This window comes from Belonocnema kinseyi, chromosome 2, assembly GCF_010883055.1.
Source record: "Belonocnema kinseyi isolate 2016_QV_RU_SX_M_011 chromosome 2, B_treatae_v1, whole genome shotgun sequence".
Taxonomy (NCBI): domain Eukaryota; kingdom Metazoa; phylum Arthropoda; class Insecta; order Hymenoptera; family Cynipidae; genus Belonocnema; species Belonocnema kinseyi.
Genome location: NC_046658.1, coordinates 75,252,703 through 75,272,387, shown reverse-complemented (window position 1 = coordinate 75,272,387; position 19,685 = coordinate 75,252,703). Strand labels below are relative to the sequence as shown.

At 28.1% G+C, this 19,685-nt stretch overlaps 1 protein-coding gene across 1 annotated transcript in view; it reads right to left on the bottom strand.

Annotated features, from left to right (window-relative positions):
• Positions 1–862: 862 nt before the first annotated feature.
• Positions 863–19,685, bottom strand: part of LOC117168103 (probable leucine--tRNA ligase, mitochondrial) — a 21,993-nt gene continuing 3,170 nt past the window's right edge. Inside the window, exons 3-8 of the mRNA XM_033353481.1 lie at positions 13,382–13,775; positions 9,579–10,459; positions 5,071–5,427; positions 4,748–4,988; positions 1,729–1,966; positions 863–1,594 (exon numbers count right to left, since the gene is read on the bottom strand). Of these exons, the coding sequence (XP_033209372.1) occupies positions 1,358–1,594; positions 1,729–1,966; positions 4,748–4,988; positions 5,071–5,427; positions 9,579–10,459; positions 13,382–13,775 (2,348 nt within the window). The 3' untranslated portion in view covers positions 863–1,357. The remainder of the gene's footprint in view (positions 1,595–1,728; positions 1,967–4,747; positions 4,989–5,070; positions 5,428–9,578; positions 10,460–13,381; positions 13,776–19,685) is intronic.

Sequence of the window (19,685 nt, the reverse complement as noted above, 5' to 3'; positions counted from 1 at the left end):
TCAACTATTTTGTTGAAAATTCGTCTTTCTTGATTCAAATTTTAACTTTTTTATTGAGATTTAACTTTTTTCTTTAAAATTCGTATTTTAAGGTTGAAAATTCCACTGTTTTGTAGAAACTTCGGTATTTTTGGCCTGAAAATTTCATAATTCGTTTGAAATTTTTGTTATTGCTTTGCTAAAAAATCAGTTTTAGTGGACAATTTGTCTTTTTGGTTCATAAATTCATGTTTTTTATTCAAAAATGCAACTGTTAGGTTAAAAAATAATCTCTTTTTGTTAAGCTTCCAACTGTATCGTTAAAAATTCATTTTTTTGTTTGATTATTCATCACTTTGTTTGAAAATACGTTTTTTATTTAATTGAAAATGAATGTTTTTAACTATTTCATGTTTGGTTGAATATTCAGGTATTTGATGAAAAATGAAATTTTTTGTTAAAAGTGCAGATTTTTGGGTTAAAAATGCAAGTGTTCTGTAGAAAACTCGTCTTTTTGGCTTGAAGTTTCAACAGTTTAATAGAAAATGAATCTATTTGGTTAAAAAAAACTTTTTTTATTGAAAATTCATATTTTTTAGTTGAAAATTCAACTGGTATTTCGAAAAGTCGTATTTTTTACTTGAAAATTCAACAACTCGGTTGCATCTTTTCCTTTCCTGAGTGACAAATTTTCCTTAATTGAAAATTTAACTATTTTTTGTGAATTTGTCTCTTTGGTTTTACAATTCATCTTTAAAGGTTAAAAATTGAACGATTTGGTTAAAAATTCAATTTTTTATTCTCTTTTACTCAAAAGATTAACTATTTGGTTGTAAATGCAATTGTTTGGTTGAAAATAATAATTTTTTTTTTTTGAAAATTTATCTTTCTTCATTGAAATTTCACTTTTTTGTTTAAAAATCCTCTTTTTGGATTTAAGAGGCAAAGTTAGTTGAAAATGCAATGTATTTCGTCTGGAAGTCTTAGGAATACGGTACCTATATTAATTTTATAAAAACGAATTTATTCCCTTCTATGCCTTATATTTTACTGAAAAATTAATCTATTTCTCCTGGTTTAAGAATATTTTGGTTTGCGAAGTCTGCATTCAGGATAATAAATATGCTGTATTTCCATAACATTTTTAGAAAAGGTATAGCCTTTATGTTTTTAAATATGTATAACTTTATAACTGAATGAGCTTAAAATGTATTCAATTCTTAAACGATAAATTTATGACAAAGAAGATATAAATTTCATGTAAGGTTACATTTGATGAAACAAAATTAAAAAGATGTAGAAAATTAATTTTAAAAAACTTTGAAAAAGAATTACGTCCAAAAAATATTTACAAAGATATTTAATCATAATCATATGATTAATTGGATGATACTGCACTTTCTTGTGAAATTTGTTGATTATCTTTCCGTGTAGTAATTCGCATATATCCATCGCAGCCTCGCTCCGCGTGGAGTTTGACGTCAACAACCTTCCAGCCTTTCAAGAAACTTCCAACTTTTGGATCCTTCATTGCAAATTCGAGGGCTTGTTCATCAGACATGCTTTCCAATTCTTGTCGAGGAACTCCCAAGAACTTGAGATCAGTGTTATTCACCTATTAAGACAAATATAATGACTGATAAACTTACTGAATAAATAATTTACCACAGAAGTATATAGAATTTTAAATCTATTTTTTATTAATCTTGAATTCAAATATGTGATAATGGAAACAATAAATTTACTTACGTAAACACGTAATCGCATTTTGTAATTCATGTCAATCTCTGGCCAGCTTTGTTCCAGCACATCCTTGTCCCAATGTATATTTTGATCGTTTGAGGCTCGATGTGGAGCAGAGCAGAATCCTGCCCATAATTCTGAGGCGAAATGTGGAGCTAGTGGAGCTAACATGGTTATTTGAGTAGCTAATGCTCTTTCAAATTCAGGACTTCTGCCCACACATAATTTGGACGATTTGCGCAAGCTAAAGAATAAAGTTATAACATCATAGAAGGAGATATTAAATTTGCAATTTCGGGTATCACAGCGTTTCAGTAGTTTAATTTCAGGGTGTCTACTTAAATCCTGGAAAAATATTCCCTGAAAATTCGGGGTTTTTCCAGGTATAATTTTTCGTAACACAGAGCTGTTTAACTATTTCGCCATTTTTTAAAAGTATAAATTGTCGCAAAATTATTATAAATAATTTTTTTTTCAATTTCTACGGAAGCAATCATTATAATGAATTTAGAAAGCTTCGACAAGTTACATTACAAGATAATCTTAAATATATTAGCAAAATCGATTATTTCAATCATTTCTTGAATTTTTCTCTAAAGTCTATAATATATTAATAATAATTCAACCTGTTTTTATCTTCTTAAGCTTAAAAGTCAGGGCATATTTAGGTAAAATTAGTATGTGTACTATACTAAATTCAATTTAAACCACTTCAAATTCCTAACCATACAGTTGCATTTTTAACCAAGATGATTAATTTTCTACCAAAAAAATCAGTTTTCAACCAGGAATAGAATAGTTAAATTTTCAGTTAAAAAAAAACTGATTATCCATACCAAAAAAAATTTGCAACCAAAGTGATGAATTTTCAACTAAAAGAATGAATCTTCAACTGGAGTATATAACTTTTAAACCAAAAGATGAATTTTCAATTAAAATTAAAAATATTTAACTGAAATACTTGAATGTTTAATTAAAAAGATTAATTTTATACAAAAAAGATGATCTTTCAGTTGAATACATAAATTCTCAATCAAACAGTTGAATTTTGAACTAAAATGGAGGTAAAAAAAGTCATTTTCAAACAAAAAAATCAACCACTGATGAATTTTCAACTAAAATGATGAATCTTCAACTGAAGCGGCTAAATTTTAAACGAAAAAGATTAATGTTTAGTGAAAGAATCTAACTTTCAACCAAAAAGATGATTTTTGAACTAAAATGAAGAATATTTAACTGAAATACTTTTATTTTTAATCAGACTGATAAATTTTCTACAAAAACGACTATTTTTAACCAAAAAGTTGAATATTTAACTAGAAAGGATCAATTTTCAGCCAAAAATTAACTTTCAACAAAAATGATGAATTTTCAACTGAATTAGTTGAGTTTTAAACCAGAAAGATGAATTTTCAACTAAAATGATGAATCTTTAACTGGAATAGTTGAGTTATCACCAGAAAGGGTGTATTTTCAACGAAGAACATTAATTTTTACCAAAAAAAAATTAATTTTTCCAAAAAATACGTGAATTTTTAATTAAAGAAGATAAATTTTTAACGAAAAATGAAATAAATTTGTAGTTAAAAAATTAATGTTCAAGCAAAGAGAAGAGTTAAAGTTAGGTTTTTAAATAAAGTAATATGAAGCTACTTTTAAAAATTAAGAATCGCTGTTATTCGATTTTATATTGCAATTAAAAAAATGTAGAACACGCTCTCAAAAAATGCCCTAGCTTGAAAAAAATGCCCTGACATTTTCAGGTTTTTTTTAAGTATATAAAAATTCCCTTATAATTCTACGTTTTCCAGGTTTTGCAGATGGGACACATACTCTGCACTTTGTTTAAAAAAAAGGGGATTGGATTTATTATTAGAAACTTTTTAAACAATATTGGTGTCTCGTGAATATTGAACGAAAATGCCATCTAACAATAGTTTAAATTATTTTCAGCTAGTTTGACAAATATGTTGAAAACTTCAGAACATTATACTGCTAAAAAACATCAGAGAAAATTTAAGAAAATTAAAAGAGCTAGAAAGAAATAATTTGAAAAATACAAAAATTACGTTTTGAAAAATCTCCTTTTTTTCTTTTTTTCCTTAAACTTTTAAACTCGTTTTTAATGTATTTTCATTAGTTGGAAGGCTCTAAGATTCTCAAAAAAATGTAGCTGACAGAAAAAAAACTGACTGAAAAATATTTTTTGGTTAAAATATGAACTACTACATTTTCCGTTAAGTTCAGAATTGATCTATATTTGATAGAAAATTCAACTACTTGGTTAAAATTGAACTCCTTTGTAAAACATACATTTTTTTGTTAATTCATCATTTTTGTTGAGAATTCTTGTCGGGTAAAAAATTCATTTTTTTTTGTAGAAAATTAATCTTTCTGGAAATTTGTTCTTTGTTGGAAGAAAACAGGTTTATTTTTTATTGAAAATTTAATAATTTGGTAACATTTTTTTTTCTTTTTTGACTGAAACATCTTTTTTAGTTGAAAAATCCACTATTACATTTTTCTTCTTCGTATTTTTCACTTTAAAATTAAAAAATTTATTTACAACTTTTTTCCTGTCTGTAAAATCTTTTTTTTTATCAATTATTGTGTTGTAAATTCGATTTGTTTTGACGAATTAAACTATTATGAATTTGATGCATTTAAATTTAAATTTAATATTAGTATCTACATTAATTTTATTTAAATGAATTTATTTCCCTATTTTCTTGAATTGTCATGAATTTTCTTTGCTGACGACGATTGTCGTCAAATCTACAAAATTACAAATAAATCAATAAGAAAATATAAAAATTGATATCATCAAATAAAAGCTGTTTCAAATCATCTCTTTTTCGAATGGCTTGAATTGCTGTTTATAATTCTTAAAAACTGAATAAAAAACATTTAAAATTGGGAAAATCGGGTCTAAATTTGGGATTTTAGGTGATTTGGGGAATTTTTTCAAATTTCAGGGGAAAATATTCACATATTGAATTAGAAATTAAAGAAAACGAGCACAAACCTATTTGTAAGTCCTTGCATTTTTGACATAGCAACACTGAGTTGTTGGGAGCCAACAATATTGAAAGTAACACCCTTGATGTAATAATTTCTACTATCAAACAAGTAGTCATCTTCTTCCTTGAATTTTTTTCCCTCGGGTTTCGTTTTTAATTCTTCTTCAGTTAATAAATTCCGCACTGTTATAAAATCTTTGACTAACAGCCACAACCTATGTTGCCAGTTTAGAATGCCAGGAAATGCTGAAAAAAGGCATTTCTTAAATGAAAATGAAATATGCTGAATTTTGTCAGAGACTTGAAACACTGTGAAATTAATACTTACTTTCCTTGGACCAATTTCTGTGAGACGTTGGTGCAACATCACCAAGTATTAATAATTTTATAGTATCCGCACTATATTCCGAGATCATTTCGGAAGGATCAACACCATTGTATTTAGATTTGGACATTTTCTCCCACTTAGTCGTGACCGGCAGTTTTGTTTCCTTTTCGACGTAGTCTTTACCATCCTTTTCAACCTCCGCTGGTTTCAGATATTTTCCACATTCCTTAGACCTAAAAGACATTCCTTTCACCATTCCCTGAACTAAAAGCTGCTTAAATGGCTCTCGGGTTGGAACTAGACCCTCAGAATGAAGAAAGTGACTCACGAAACGAGCGTAATATAAATGCAATGCAGCTAAAACAGATTTATGAAACAAATTCATTTTTGAACAAACACTTTGGGTTCGTCAGTATTTAGTGATCAAACAATTTGAAATTTCCGATTAAATTCCCAATTTAGAGATGTCTTTTTGTAATTTTATCCAAATCAACCTATATGAACGAGAAAATTTAAATTCGCCTAATTTTTCCTTGATTAATTTTTTATTTTCCTTGATCATTTATATTCAAATATCAGGATTTTAATCTTGTAATATGTTTAACACAGAATCCTTTATAAACAGAATAAAACAGTATTTCAGATATAAATTGAAAGCTTTTAAATTTGTTAATATATTTTAATCAAAAAAAAACTTTCCTATTATAAAAGGTGACTTTTTAACAAAATATTTGAATTTTCAAAATAATAATTAAATTATGAACATAATAAATGAATGTTCAACCTGAAAAGATACATTTCCAACAAAAAAGTGTCATCGTTCATATTTAAAAAAAAGATGAAATTTAGGCAAAAAAAAATAGAAATTTAAAAACGAAAAAACAAATTTTAAAAAAATAAGGATCTTTCCCTCGAGGTAGAAATAAAAGCTTATCTAAATTGTGAAATCTTAAAGCCAAAAGAAGAATTTTCTATACAAAAATTGAATTTTCAAACCAAAAATATAACGTTTCAGCAAAAAATTAATTATCCACGAAAATTTACCTAACAAACATGAAATTTCAAACCGAGAAAATTATTTTTTTTTACCAAGAAAGGAGAATATTTAACTAAAAAATATCAATCTTAAATAAATGGAATAGTTACATTTTCAGTTTCAAAAAATTAATTTTAACACTTAAACGGTACACTGGTGCGAATGCGCACCGCCGTTTTTGAAAAGTTGGTAGTTTTTGATGATAGACAGCTGTACGGGATAATCTCCACCACGACAAATATGTCCGAACCCCAAGGTTTCAGGCCCAAGTCCGGTTAGTTCCAGCTTCGTTGATCACTCTGAGATAGAAGGACGAGGAAATATAATGCGTGCGAAACCGCATCTGTGTACCTTTTACGTGTGGTAAAGTGTTGCGAGCTCGAATTGTTGAATGTAAGTATGTTTACGTACATTTATTTGTTATTTATCGATTTTTCATGATAATTTCCAATAAATTTTGCAAAAATTTCGCGCACGCGAATGAAATGTACCATATGTATGCGAATAATGTGCGACGATCATCATTCATCAATGTGCATCGAATGCCAAAAATGTCGCGAATAGTAAGCATATCTTGTTGAACAAATTCGAGAGTAATTCTAAATAAAAAAATTGTCATGTAATTGTTGCATTACTTTCATTTGCCTTCCTTCATAACTGTAAATCATGCATTTGAAAATACCCCAAATTTTAACTACCGGGGAAAATACTAGATTCACATTCTCGGCATAAACAATATTTTTCAACATTGCGTGTTCCTTTAACTGCAAAATCCCTCAAAGTTTAATTAATTTGAATAAAATTCGAAGAAATGGCGAATTTTGTCCAAAAAAGTATTTTTTCAAAAACGTCGCTTTATTTATAACAAATTATCATGGAGAAAATTAATGATTGTCCATATTTCTATAGAACAATTAGATTCAGCAGGAAATTTCACACAAAAAAAATTTGTTTAACATTTTTCTAGACTCAACCTTCTTTTTTATATTCGAATTTGAAAATGCAAAAGCCAGATTCGCACCAGTGTATCTTTAGTAGGGGCCAGAAAGGAGTGTACCGTTTAAGGGTTAAACCAAAAAAAAAATACTTCGTTTAAAATTCTTATTTTTTACTTAAATTCAATCTTTTTTATTATAAACTAAAATCTTTTTTGTTGATACATCAACTATTATATTTTTTCTTGTAAACTCATCTTTTTAGGTTGAAAATTAAACTCCTTGGTTGAAAGTTGAACTATTTTGTTAACAATTCATTTTCTTAGTTGAAGGGTCATAATTTTTGTAGAAAATTGATCTCTTCGGTTAAAAATTACACTACTTTGTTGAAACATCCCCTTTTTGGGATAAAAAATAATAGTTTAACTAAAAATTCAACTATTTGGTTAAAAATGTATGCAGTTTGTTGAAAATTTTCATTTTTGAGTAAAAAAAATAATTTTTTAAATAATATTTTTATTAAAATTGACGAAAACTGGAATTCAAAAATTTTTTTGCACTTTTATTTGGTCACAATTAAAAAAATGTCTGTATATAATATCTATAAGTTTCATTAAAATTCATTCCATAGTATTAAAAATATCGATAATGAAAAAAATGTGATGCGAAAATTCGACATTTCACTCATTGAATTGAAAACAATTAAGAAATATTAATCAAATTCATTGCATTCATTAAGTTTGGAGTAATTTTTTGGAAAAAATGGTAGAAATGCCGAAAAGTTTAAGAGGAGTTTAAAAGAAGTCAGAATGAAAAAAAAAATTCATTGAATTGAGACGATTGAGAGAATTTAGAAGAATTTAAATGAAATTCAAAGTAATTAAAACAGTTTAAACGAATTGAAGATAAATTCATCAGGATTCAGATTAAATTAAAAAAGAATTAACAAAAATTCAAAGGAATGAAATTGAATTTGTAAAATCCAAAAAATGCCATGGATATTAGTAAAATGAGAGTGAATTTAGAAGAATTCAAACGAATTTCGGTAACTTTGAATTAATCTAACAAAATATAAGAAAATCACAAAATTTCCATTGATAGTAAAAAGGGATTGAACAGAATTCAGGGAAAGTTTAACAGAATTCAAGTGAACTGAAAAATTACAACAACAAAATTGAATTAAATAAAATGCGAGTGTTTCATTAAGTTTTTAGTGAATTTTTAGAAAAATGCTAGGAAAAAAATTTAGATAAATTGGAAAAAATACAAAAATCCTATTGGTAATAATGAAATCGGAGTGAATTTAGAAGAATTAAAGGAAATTTAGGAGCCTGAGTGAATGGAACGAATTATAAAATAAGAAAAAAAATTTCATTTAATTAAGTAAAATGTGAGTGAATAGAATTCAGTATTAATTCAGCAGAATTCAAATAAATAGAATTCAGATTTAATTCAACAGCATTCAAGTGAATTAAACAAAAATTTTTTAATCAATTGACTTAAATTCGAGTGCATTTAGAAGAATTTAATTGCATAAAAAAGAATTTAAAAGAATTTAGTATGCATCAATAATAATTCAGGGTGAATTTCAAAGCAATTGAAATGAATTTCAAAAAATCGAAAATATTTCAGTCATTTTAGTAAAACTCGATTGGATTTAGAAGAATTAAAGAGTATTCAAAAGCATTTGATAAAATAATTGCGATTCCAAGTTGAATTAAAAATGATTCAACTGAATGCAGCAAAATTCTTGAAATCCATTCAATTTGGATAAATGGGAGTGAATAAAAATATGATAAAATTCACAAGAATTCAAGACGAACTTAAAAGCTTTCAGAGCTAATTAAAAAAAATGAAAATCTAAGAAAGATCCGTTAAATTCAGTGGATTTGAAAAGAATTACACAGCGACTTTATCTTTAAAAAGCAATATAATAAGCTCACATTATTTTCAAGTAAATTATACCTGAAAATACATTTTAAAGCACTATAGGAATCTTTGAACTATAAGAAATGTGTATTTTTTATTTTCGAAATTCAAGATTTTGTCTGTCATCCGTTATAAATAGTTTTGAATTTATTCATTACAGAGAATATTTTATTATTATTTTAGAAGAAATCTTGTGCATATTAATCCAGAAAAAATTTTTAGGGGCCATTTCAGACCATTAATTGTAATAAAATCACAAATTTTCGCATTTCAAGCCCAATAATACATAAAAACAAAATTTGTTGATTCATGAAATGCAAGGCTTATTCGTCAATAAATAGCAATTAATTTATAGAGATAATAGCATTTTTAGCCATAAATTTGTATTTTTTTCCAATTGAAAAAGAAGAACACTTATTTTCAGATCTAAAACGGCTTAGCAAAACCTCTAAACAATTTTTTCTAATAAAAGAAAACTTATGACCGCACTTTTTTTTACCAAAAGAAGAAACTTTAGGGGATAATATTTGCGAAATTAAAAAATTCAAACTTATATAGTCACCCTAAAATACTTCTTGTTACTTTGTGTAATACTAAGCTCAAATTACCGTGTTCTTTTCCACCGATGTAAAGATCTACCGGCAAATTCTCCTTCGCCTTTTCTCGAGAGAACATTTCCTTCTGATTTTTCGGATCTATGAATCTCATAAAATACCAGGAACTGTCCACGAAAGTATCCATCGTATCGGCTTCTCTCACGGCCTCTTTTCCACAATCAGGACAGGAAGTTTTCAGCCACTCAGTCGCTTCCAGTAATGAAGCTTTCGTATCCTTTGATGAGCGATGCAATTTAGGTAAAACAACAGGAAGCTCTTCTCTAGGAACAGGACGAGGACCACAAGAATCGCAATGAATTATTGGAATAGGTGTTCCCCAATATCGTTGCCTAGAAATTAGCCAGTCCTTTATTTTCGAGCCTACAGGATATCCTCCGATGTTTAGCTTTCTAGCTTCGTTCATTATATGTGATCTTTTAGATTCCCTTTCCTCGTTCGAAAGAACTTTTCCAGGCTCGTATTCAATTCCAACAATCTTACAAAATTCGGCGTCTTTTTCTGAGCTTGAAGGAATTCCTATGTGATCCTCTCTAAACGAGGAAAACTCTATCAAATCCGTAATAAATACTGGCAGTTCTTCATTTGTGAAAGGATTCAGAACTTTAGCGTTCAAAATTTTGAAACCATCAATTGTATCGAATCCTGCTTGTTTACATAATAGGTTGTTATTCGAAATCGCGAGAAATTTCGCATCTTCAATGTATTCAGGTTTGTCAGTCCAAAGAGTCAAGATTTTTGGATATTCTTCAACATCCGAGATCAATTTGAAATTTATATTTGTACCATTGCATTCCCCAATCCAGTGTTCTTGAATTTTGATAACGTCTCTCCATTCTTTTAAGATGGGATCGTTTAATCCATCTAATAATTGTCTGAAAATAAATAAATATTTGCAAAACTTCCATCTGCAGAGCCGCCACAGACTAATGTACTTGAAAAAGCGCCTAATTTATGGTAAAAAGTAACTAAAAGTGACTACTATTCACACAAATTAAGGAATGTAAAATTTGTAAATATAAATAATTAAACTTTTAATATCTCAGACTTGACTGCCTAAAATACCCTCAACAAAGGACAAATAGGGTAATTTTTAATGGAAATAGGGAAATAATAGGGGAATAAATTTGTATAAGTAAAATCAACGTAAGTACCTTATTTAATTCAATATTAAAAGCTCTAAATTCCTAAAAATTCAAGTAAAAGTATTCAAATTTCAATATGATGGGTGAATTTTTATTAATAAACATGAATTTCCAATCAAGAAGATCGATTTTCTAATAACAAGCATGAATTTTTGACAAAATACGTAAGTTAAAAAAAATGTTGAGTACAAATTTTTACTAAAAAACATTTTTCAAGCAAAAATGGAGAAGTTAAATTTCCAGTCAACAATTCTTTTAAAAAGAGAAGAAAAGAATTTTTAATAAAATAGATACATTTTAAAATAAAGATATGAACGAAACCGAATTCTCAACCAAAATGTTAAGAGTTAACATTTCAACCATGAATGACAAATTATTCAACTAAATAGTTGAATTTTCAATAAAATAGATAAATTAAAAAAAAACATTCACTTTCAACCAAGAAGATAAATTTTTCTACCAAAAGATACAAATCTTCAATAAAATAAATACATTTGAACCAAAAAGATCAATTATCAAGGAAGATTATTAAATTTCAACAAAAAACATGAATTTTTAACTAAAATGATGAATCTTCAACTAAAACCTTAATTGTTAACAAAATAGTTGAATACTTAACAAAAAAAAAGATGAATTTTCAACAAAAAACATTCGGTATTAACCAAAAAGATCAACTTTCTATCAAAAAATATTAATATTCAACAAAGTACTTTTTACCGAAAAAAACGATTTTTCAACAAAATAAGTACATTTTCAAACAAAAATATAAATTTACAAAAATAATCTCCTACAAAAAAGCAAATCTCCAATCAAATACTAAAATTTCCATCAAATATTTGAATTTTCAAAGAAAAAGATAAATTTTCAATCAAGAAGATTGATTTTCTACCGAAAAAATACAAATTTTCAACAGAATAGTTCAGTTTTCAACCAAAGAGATAAATTTACAATTAAAATTACGAATCTTAAAAAAGAATTAATTTTTAAGAAAATAGTTGGATCTTCAACACAAACAGATAATTCATTTTCAACTAAACAATTGCACTTTGAACAAAAACAAAATGATACAGTTTCTAGCAAGAGATACATTTTCAATAAAATGGATGTATTTTTGACCAAAAACATTCATTTTTAACCCAGAAGATAAATTTTCTACCAAAAAAAGACAAATGGTCAACAAAATACATGAATTTTCCACTAAATCGTTGAATTTTTAACCCAAAATTTGAATTTTCAACCAAGATGATTAATTTTTTACGATAGACACGAATCTTCAACAAAACACGTGCATTTCTTAACAGATAGTTGAATTTTAAACCAAAAAGTTGAATTTTTTACTAAGAAGATTATTTTTTACCGATAGAGACGAATCCTCAAAAAAATACGTGAATCTCCCAACAAATAGTTGAATTTTAAACCAAAAAGTTTAATTTTTAACCAAGAAGAATAATTTTATTCCAAAAGAGATGAATTTTCAACAAAATAGTTCAATTTTCGACCAAAGAGATTAATTTTTCAGCAAACGAGATAAAGTTTCATAAAACGAGTATAGTTTTCATGCCTCAATGCCGAAAGTATTTGAAAAAATTGGACTTTTAATCCCGAAAAGATAAAATTTGAATAAAACAGATAATTTTCAACAAATACATATGAATTTTCAACCAAATAGTTGCGTTTTCAATAAAAAATATGAATAATCAATACAAAGCGTTGAATTTTCAACAAAAAAATTGAGTTTTTCATCCCAAAAGTTGAATGTTTTAGAACAGATTTTATTTTCCATCCCGAAAAGATAAATTTTCAACAAGAAAGTTAATTTTACCACAAAAAAGATGAATTATCAACCACATTGCTGAATTTTTAATGAAAAAAAATTAGTTAGGAAAATTAAATTTTCAACTGCAGACAAGAATTTTTTATTATTTTTTTTTTAAATAATGAAATTTTAACCAAGAAAATCAAAATGTTCAGTAGAAAAATTAATTTTTAACCGGAAAACCCGATTTTTCAACAAAATTATCAAATTAATGAATTTTACAACTAAAAAGCTAAATTTTCAACAAATAAAGTATGCTCAATCACGAAATGAAGAAAAAAGATAAACCAAATTGTGTCACATTCAATCTTAAAGACAAGTGGTTTTTTAAAAATAGTCGAATAATCAACAAAAAAAGTTAATTTTCAACAAAAGAGATGAACCTTAACCAAAAAAAGATATTTTAGTAATGTATTTCAACTTTTGCCTCAGTAGTCGAATCCTCAATTAAAAAGACGATGTTTCAACCAAAGCCATGAAGTTTAAACTGAAATGAAGAATACAAAAAAAAAATTATTGAATAAATTCATATAATTTTCAAACAAATTATAAATTCTTTTAAAAAAAGATGAATTCTGAATCAAAAATATAATAGCAGACTTTTCAACCAGAAAGAATGAACTTTTAGCAAGAAAACAAGAAAGTTGGAAGTTTCTTGAATTATATAGATCTATATGGAAATATATACATCGATTTTATACAGAAATTAATTAAATTTATTTTTATATTAAATCTAAAATGAGATGGATTAAAGTGACTAAAATGGTCTTTTCTTTTAAAAAAGTGACTTAAGTCTGAAAAAATAATTAAAGATCTGTAATAAATTTAAGACATACTTTGCAAATGCAGTTGTTTTGATAAACCACTGTCTCAGTAGTTTTTTCTCAATTTTCGCCCCGGATCTCCAAGAACGATTGTGCTCATCAACTTGCTCATCAGCTAGAACAGTTTGATCCACTGGATCCCAGTTGACGTAAGATTCGCTTTGATAAACAAGTTGCTTCTCAAATAATTTAATAAAGAGGTCTTGCGTCCATTTGTAGTATTCTGGATCGCAAGTTGCGAATTCTCTATCCCAGTCGAACAAACAACCGAGCTTGTTTAATTGTTCTCGCATTGATTGGATATTTTGAATTGTCCACTCTGCAGGATCAATTTGTCTTTCCAAGGCTGCATTCTCAGCAGGTAAACCGAAAGCGTCCCAGCCCATTGGATGGATTACGCGTTTTCCTGTGAATTCATTCAATTTAGGATGTTTCTATTGTTATATTGGATTTTTGATATTTAGAATTTTTACGAGGGCTTAATCACTCATCTTGTAACATTTCATTATATCGAATTTTTTATAAATGGAATAAATTCTTATAAATATTAATTTTTAACCGAAAAAGTAGCTAAAGTGCATCAATAGTGTAATTAATGTTCTTTTGAATTTAAAAGAAATTAAAAGAATTCGATGAAATTATAAGAATTCCTTCTGAATTCGAACGAATAAATGCAAAGAAATTAAGAAAAATTCGATGAAATTCATAAACATGGTGGCCACTGTTTTTTAAATTTTCGTCTCCCGGCTTTCTCCCTGTTCTCCCGATCAATATTCATGATTTCTCCCGGTTTATAAAAAAATTAACTTTCTTTGCGATACCTACAGCTTTTTTATATACATTATCAATTACAGAAATCAATAAATATCAGCAAACATTTTCGTAAGAAATTATTGACTTTAAATCATATAATAAGAAGGATAAGGAAATTTGTATGTCTAATAAAGGAAAATACGTAGATGCGTTTTATTGCATACTATCAGTAAATGCACGCGCGCAAATCGCGCTTTCCTGTCTCTGAATTTCTATTTACTGACATGAAAATGTGCAAATTTAAAAATCTATTATTAACCCTTTAACGGCCACTGTTGCAGCTTAGAATTCCGCAAAATAAATACGTGCGTTAGATCAAAGTGGACTATTCCGCATCTCGTAAGGTGGTTTTGAGTTATCGTATAGTTAATAGAAATCGAGAAAATGGTAAAAATTAAAATAATATTTTTTTGCAAAAATCGATCAGAAGACGACCATACGTTGTTCCTAAATTTTTTCAGAATTTTTATTTAACGGGATGGAATCAAGGCTTGGCCGCTAAAGAGTTGAACCAATTTTTTAATATAAGGTTTTAAATATTTTTGAAACAATAATTAATAATTTCGAATTTCAAGCGCCTGAAATTTAATAAAATAAAACGATTTGGACTATTTATTAAGAAAAAGGAGTTGAATTTTATACTTTCTAAGTCCAAGTGCTAAAAATTAAACAATTTTAATTTGATTTGGAGAATCACGAAACTAGCATAATTTCATATTAAAATTTCAAACATATGGCAATGTTAAAACGTTAAAAATGGAATATTTTAAAATTCAAATTTGTAAAATTGGGACATTTAAAATTCAGAGGAATTTTAATTGTATTCTTTATAATTAAAAGTGTTCAAAATTAAATAATTAAAGATTGAGAACTTTTAAATTTGAGTTATTTAAATTTAAAGCGATTAAAATCTGACAATTTAATATTGAAAACTAAATGGAATCTTTCAAAGGCAAAGCTTCTGAAATTCTAGAACTTTAAATTGCCATTACATAATAAAAGTACAAGTTAACATTGAAACTGATTAGAGAACTTTTTCTAAAGTGAAAAATGAATTGAATTTTTCTTTTAAAAAACCTTTCGAAATAGATAGTAATTTTAAATGGGAAACCTTAAAAATGAAAAAATTTCTACTCCCAAACGTTGAAACTGAAACGAACGCGAACTTCATTAAAGACTGAACAAAATTTTAGTCGCAAAAACTTGTGATATAAAAACTTTTTTATACTATACCGCTTTAAAATTTAAATTATTTAAAGTAAATTTAAATCACTTAAAACTTAATAATTTTCAAATTGCTAATGCTACTATCCAAAACTTAAAAATTTCAATTCTAATTACAAAATTAAAACCTAAGAAAGGAAAAAATAAAAAATTCAGAACTCTTTAATCGTGACCGCGTAAAATTACCGAAATTGTCCATTTACTGAAGTATCAATTTCAGATAGTTTAATTTAATCGATTGTTATTTCACTCAATTTATAATTTTTTAATTTCAAATCTTCCTTTAAAATTAATATTCATTCTAGAAAGTTTGGAACATAAAATATGTTTTAATTTGAAATGATTTATTGGTTTAAATCTGCAACAAAAAATCGGACAATTTTAAGATTTTACATTGAAAATTAAAAATGAAGATAAAGAATGCAAGACAATATTGCTGTGATATGATTTATATTTTAGAAATTGTACAATTTTATGCTTTTAAATTATAAATTGCTTTATATTGACATCTAAAATTATTAAATACAAAATTGACATCGAGGCTTTTAATATTAAATTTTGAAGTATTTATTAGCGAAATGGTCCTAAAATTTTGAATATTTTAATTTGAAAGTACAACATTGTCAAATTTAAAATTCAAAACCTCGAAAAATTAATCTAAAAATTAATTCAAGAAAAAACTGTAGTTTCAAGGATTCAAAGATTAAACTGTTTTAGAATTGCACATTCAAAATATAATTGTAAATTAAAATTATAGAAATTTTAAATACGATGAATATATTATTAATAAGTATCACATCATTCAGTATCAAGTGGCATTTAAAAGGAGCGGATACATTTTTTTTACTAAAATATGTGATTTTGTCAAATCAAAGGTCAGTGTCATTTTCACCATTCCAAATTGAAGAATTTTAAATACTGCGAGAATTATTGTGAAACTTTACAGTTTAATTATTCTAAACACTTTGAAAATTATATACTTTCTAGTTGGGAACTTGCAATAATTAAAAAATGCGTGAATGATGAAATACACGGGAAATCTCCCGGTGTAATATCTCTCTCCCGGTGGGTGGCCACCCTGATAAAAAATCAAGGTAAATTAAAAAAAATTGAAACTGTATAAAAAACAATAAAAAATTTATTCAATTCAGTAAATTTGAAATTAGCTTAGAGATATTTCAGAGAATTCAAAATAATTCGATGAAAATTATAAGAGCTGCAGGTGAATTTTAAGGACTTCAAGATGAATACCTAGACTTCAAAAGAATTAAAGAAGAATTAAATTAATCAGAAGGATTCAAATGGATTGGAGAAAATTTAAAAATTACATTAATTTCAGTAAAATTGGAATATTTGGAACAAATTGGAAAAAATTAAAGGAAACCGAGAAAAATAAGAAAGTACAAAATAAAATAAATAAATAGAAAAATAAAAAAATGAAATTCATTAAAAACAAGGTGAATTATAAAAAATGCATGTCAAAAGAATTTCATGAAATTTATAAGAATTCTAGGTGAATTTGTACGACTTCAAGATACATTTCTAAGACTTCAAAACAATTCTAATAAAATTCAGAAGAATTCAAAATGAATTAAAGAACACCCAAAATTACATAGATTTCAGTAAAATTGGAACAAATTTAGAAGAACTGAAGGAAAATGAGAAAAATTCGACGAAACTCACAAAAAGTCAACGTGAATCAAAAAAATTTATGAGAATTGAAAACATTTATAAAATATAAAACAATTTTTTTGATTCAGTAGGCTTGAAATAAGTTTAGGAAAATTCAAGAAAATTTTAAAGATTGTCATGAAATTCAAAAGAATTCGAGGCGAGTTTAAAAACTCCATTAGGAATTTTAAAAAATGTATTTATTGAATTTAGTAGAATTTAGAAGAATTAAAGTAAATTCAAAAGACTTCAGGACGTATTAAAGAAAGACTACATTTCTTTAATACATGGAATTGAGTAAAATTGGGTGAATTTAAAAGAGTTAAAGTGAATAAAAAAATGCAAGGAAATTCCAAAGATTTTAAAACAATTTAAAAGAATACAGGATAAATTGATAAAAATTCAAGATGAATTCCAAATGTATTTAATTCAATTTAAAAACATTTTTGAAAATCTCTTCAAATATTTGAAGCCCTACAAAATCGCACCTCGAGAGCTTTTAAAATTCCTTGAAATCATTCAAATCCTCCGACATCTTATAAAATTGTTCCATTCCTTCAAAAATTCTAGGAAATATTTTTGAACCAAACGCCAATTTTTTTAAATGAATTAAAATAATTAAAGTCCATTGAAATTCCTTGACATTTTTTTGAAGCTCTTGAAAGTAGATTTTAAAGATTTCATTTTGTTTCAATGATTGCAACAGATTTCAAGATATTTCAGAATATTTCGAAAAGATTTCATTTAAGAGATTTCAAGATGTTCTTGTGAAGAGATCTAAAAATATTTTTAACTATTTCAGGAGATTTCGAACTATTTCAGTGATTCCAAGAGATTTCAGTGATTTTAAGGGGTTTCAGAATATTCCAAGATATCTAAAAATATTTCACGACATTTTAGCATATTCCAAGATATCTACAAAATATTATCAGAGATTTATGAAGATTTGGATCGCTTGAAAGATATTTAAAGAATTGAAAGAGATTTCAGTAATTGTAAGAGATTTCAGAATATTCTAAGAGATCTAAAAATATTTCAAAGGTTTCTTTCAAGAGATTTCAAAAGATTTTAGTGCATTTCGAGAAATTTAAAAATATTTCAAGCGATTTCAAGAGATTTTAAAGACTTCGAACGATTTCAAAAGATTTTAGAATATATATATATATATATTTTTTTTGATTCCTCTAGAATCAAACCGAAGGGCCTATGACAAAGCCACCGAACGCATCCTCGGGTTGCGGATAGAGGGTCCCTGTACTAAGGGTTTCTGCTTAATATGGTTACAAAAATAAATAGGCAGTTGCGGACAATTGTCCAGGGGTGGTACCGAAGGAAGAAACCCCCAAGCGTAGGTGTGAAAACCGTGCGGAAAGCTGAATGGCACCTGGGGGAGGTGTCTAGAACGGTGACTCTGGGATACCGGGCGACCTCTCAGAGTACGCAGCCTTATCCTTGCATACGGGGCTCTACAAGGATGGACGAACCCCTTTCCCTAGCTTCTCGTGGGAACAACAATGACAAAACCAAACATAGTTGTAGTAAATGCAGTTCAAAACAACAGAACGCGCAGGGCTCTCGACAATGGGTCGGCCAACAATGCCGACCAATCTAGAGCTGGGGGAGCCAATGAAAATGGATTCAATGTGATGGATCGGCAGGATCTCGCGACTTTTGGGTGGACGGAGCGACTGAATCACGACTTGCTAGAGTGCTACGATACGAGTGTGACCCCTGAACGGGGTTACATGGCACGGCTGCCTGCTCTGTGGTGCGAGAAAAACACCGGGAGCTATCGCACTTTTCGCAGCAACGTCTGCGAAACCATTCTGAACTACTCCGAAAAAGGGGCTATGTAAGCGGAATGCCTACTCTACAACAGCTAGAGCAAGCCGGCAACAGAGAAAGAGGACACTAAGACCAACCGCGGGCAGGCATCCGATAGAGGAAGAGCGATGCTTTATGACCCGGAGAAACATTAACACCCAGGATTCTCTCAAGCCTAAAGATATGGCTGAAATGGATGACGAGCTTAGTGGACATTTTTCCGGAGAATCCGAGCTCTGGGCTATCAATTATTGTGTGTATAATGCAGCGAGAGCTTTGGCCGATGCGCACCGTAAAACAAAACCAACGGTTGATCATAAGACCAAAAGACGAATGCATCAACTTGCCATAAAGATAGGCTGGGCTGCTGACCATCAGGCAGCATATTGTTGAGAGAATACGGATACTATCTGACCCTAAGAGAAGTCTAGAGCGGAGGGAAAGGTGGGTCAGAGAAAATCAACAGTTTCTCTCTGACCCATCTCGACTCTTCCAAGACCCTCCAGTTACTGTCGAACACGCACCCAAACCAGAGGAGGTCGAAGTATTTTGGAAAGAAGTCTACGAAGTGCAGCATAGACTGGAAGAAGACTCAGAAAATATTAATAGCTTCAAGGAGCTATGTGTTGACCTCATAACACCTGAGTAATAACATACTAATAATGAGTAATAACATACATAACATCACTACCGAGGAGGTGAAAAAAGCATTAAGAGGGATGAAGAACTATTCCGCACCGGGACCAGATTGTATCAAAACCTTCTGGTGGAAGAAGTTTTCTTC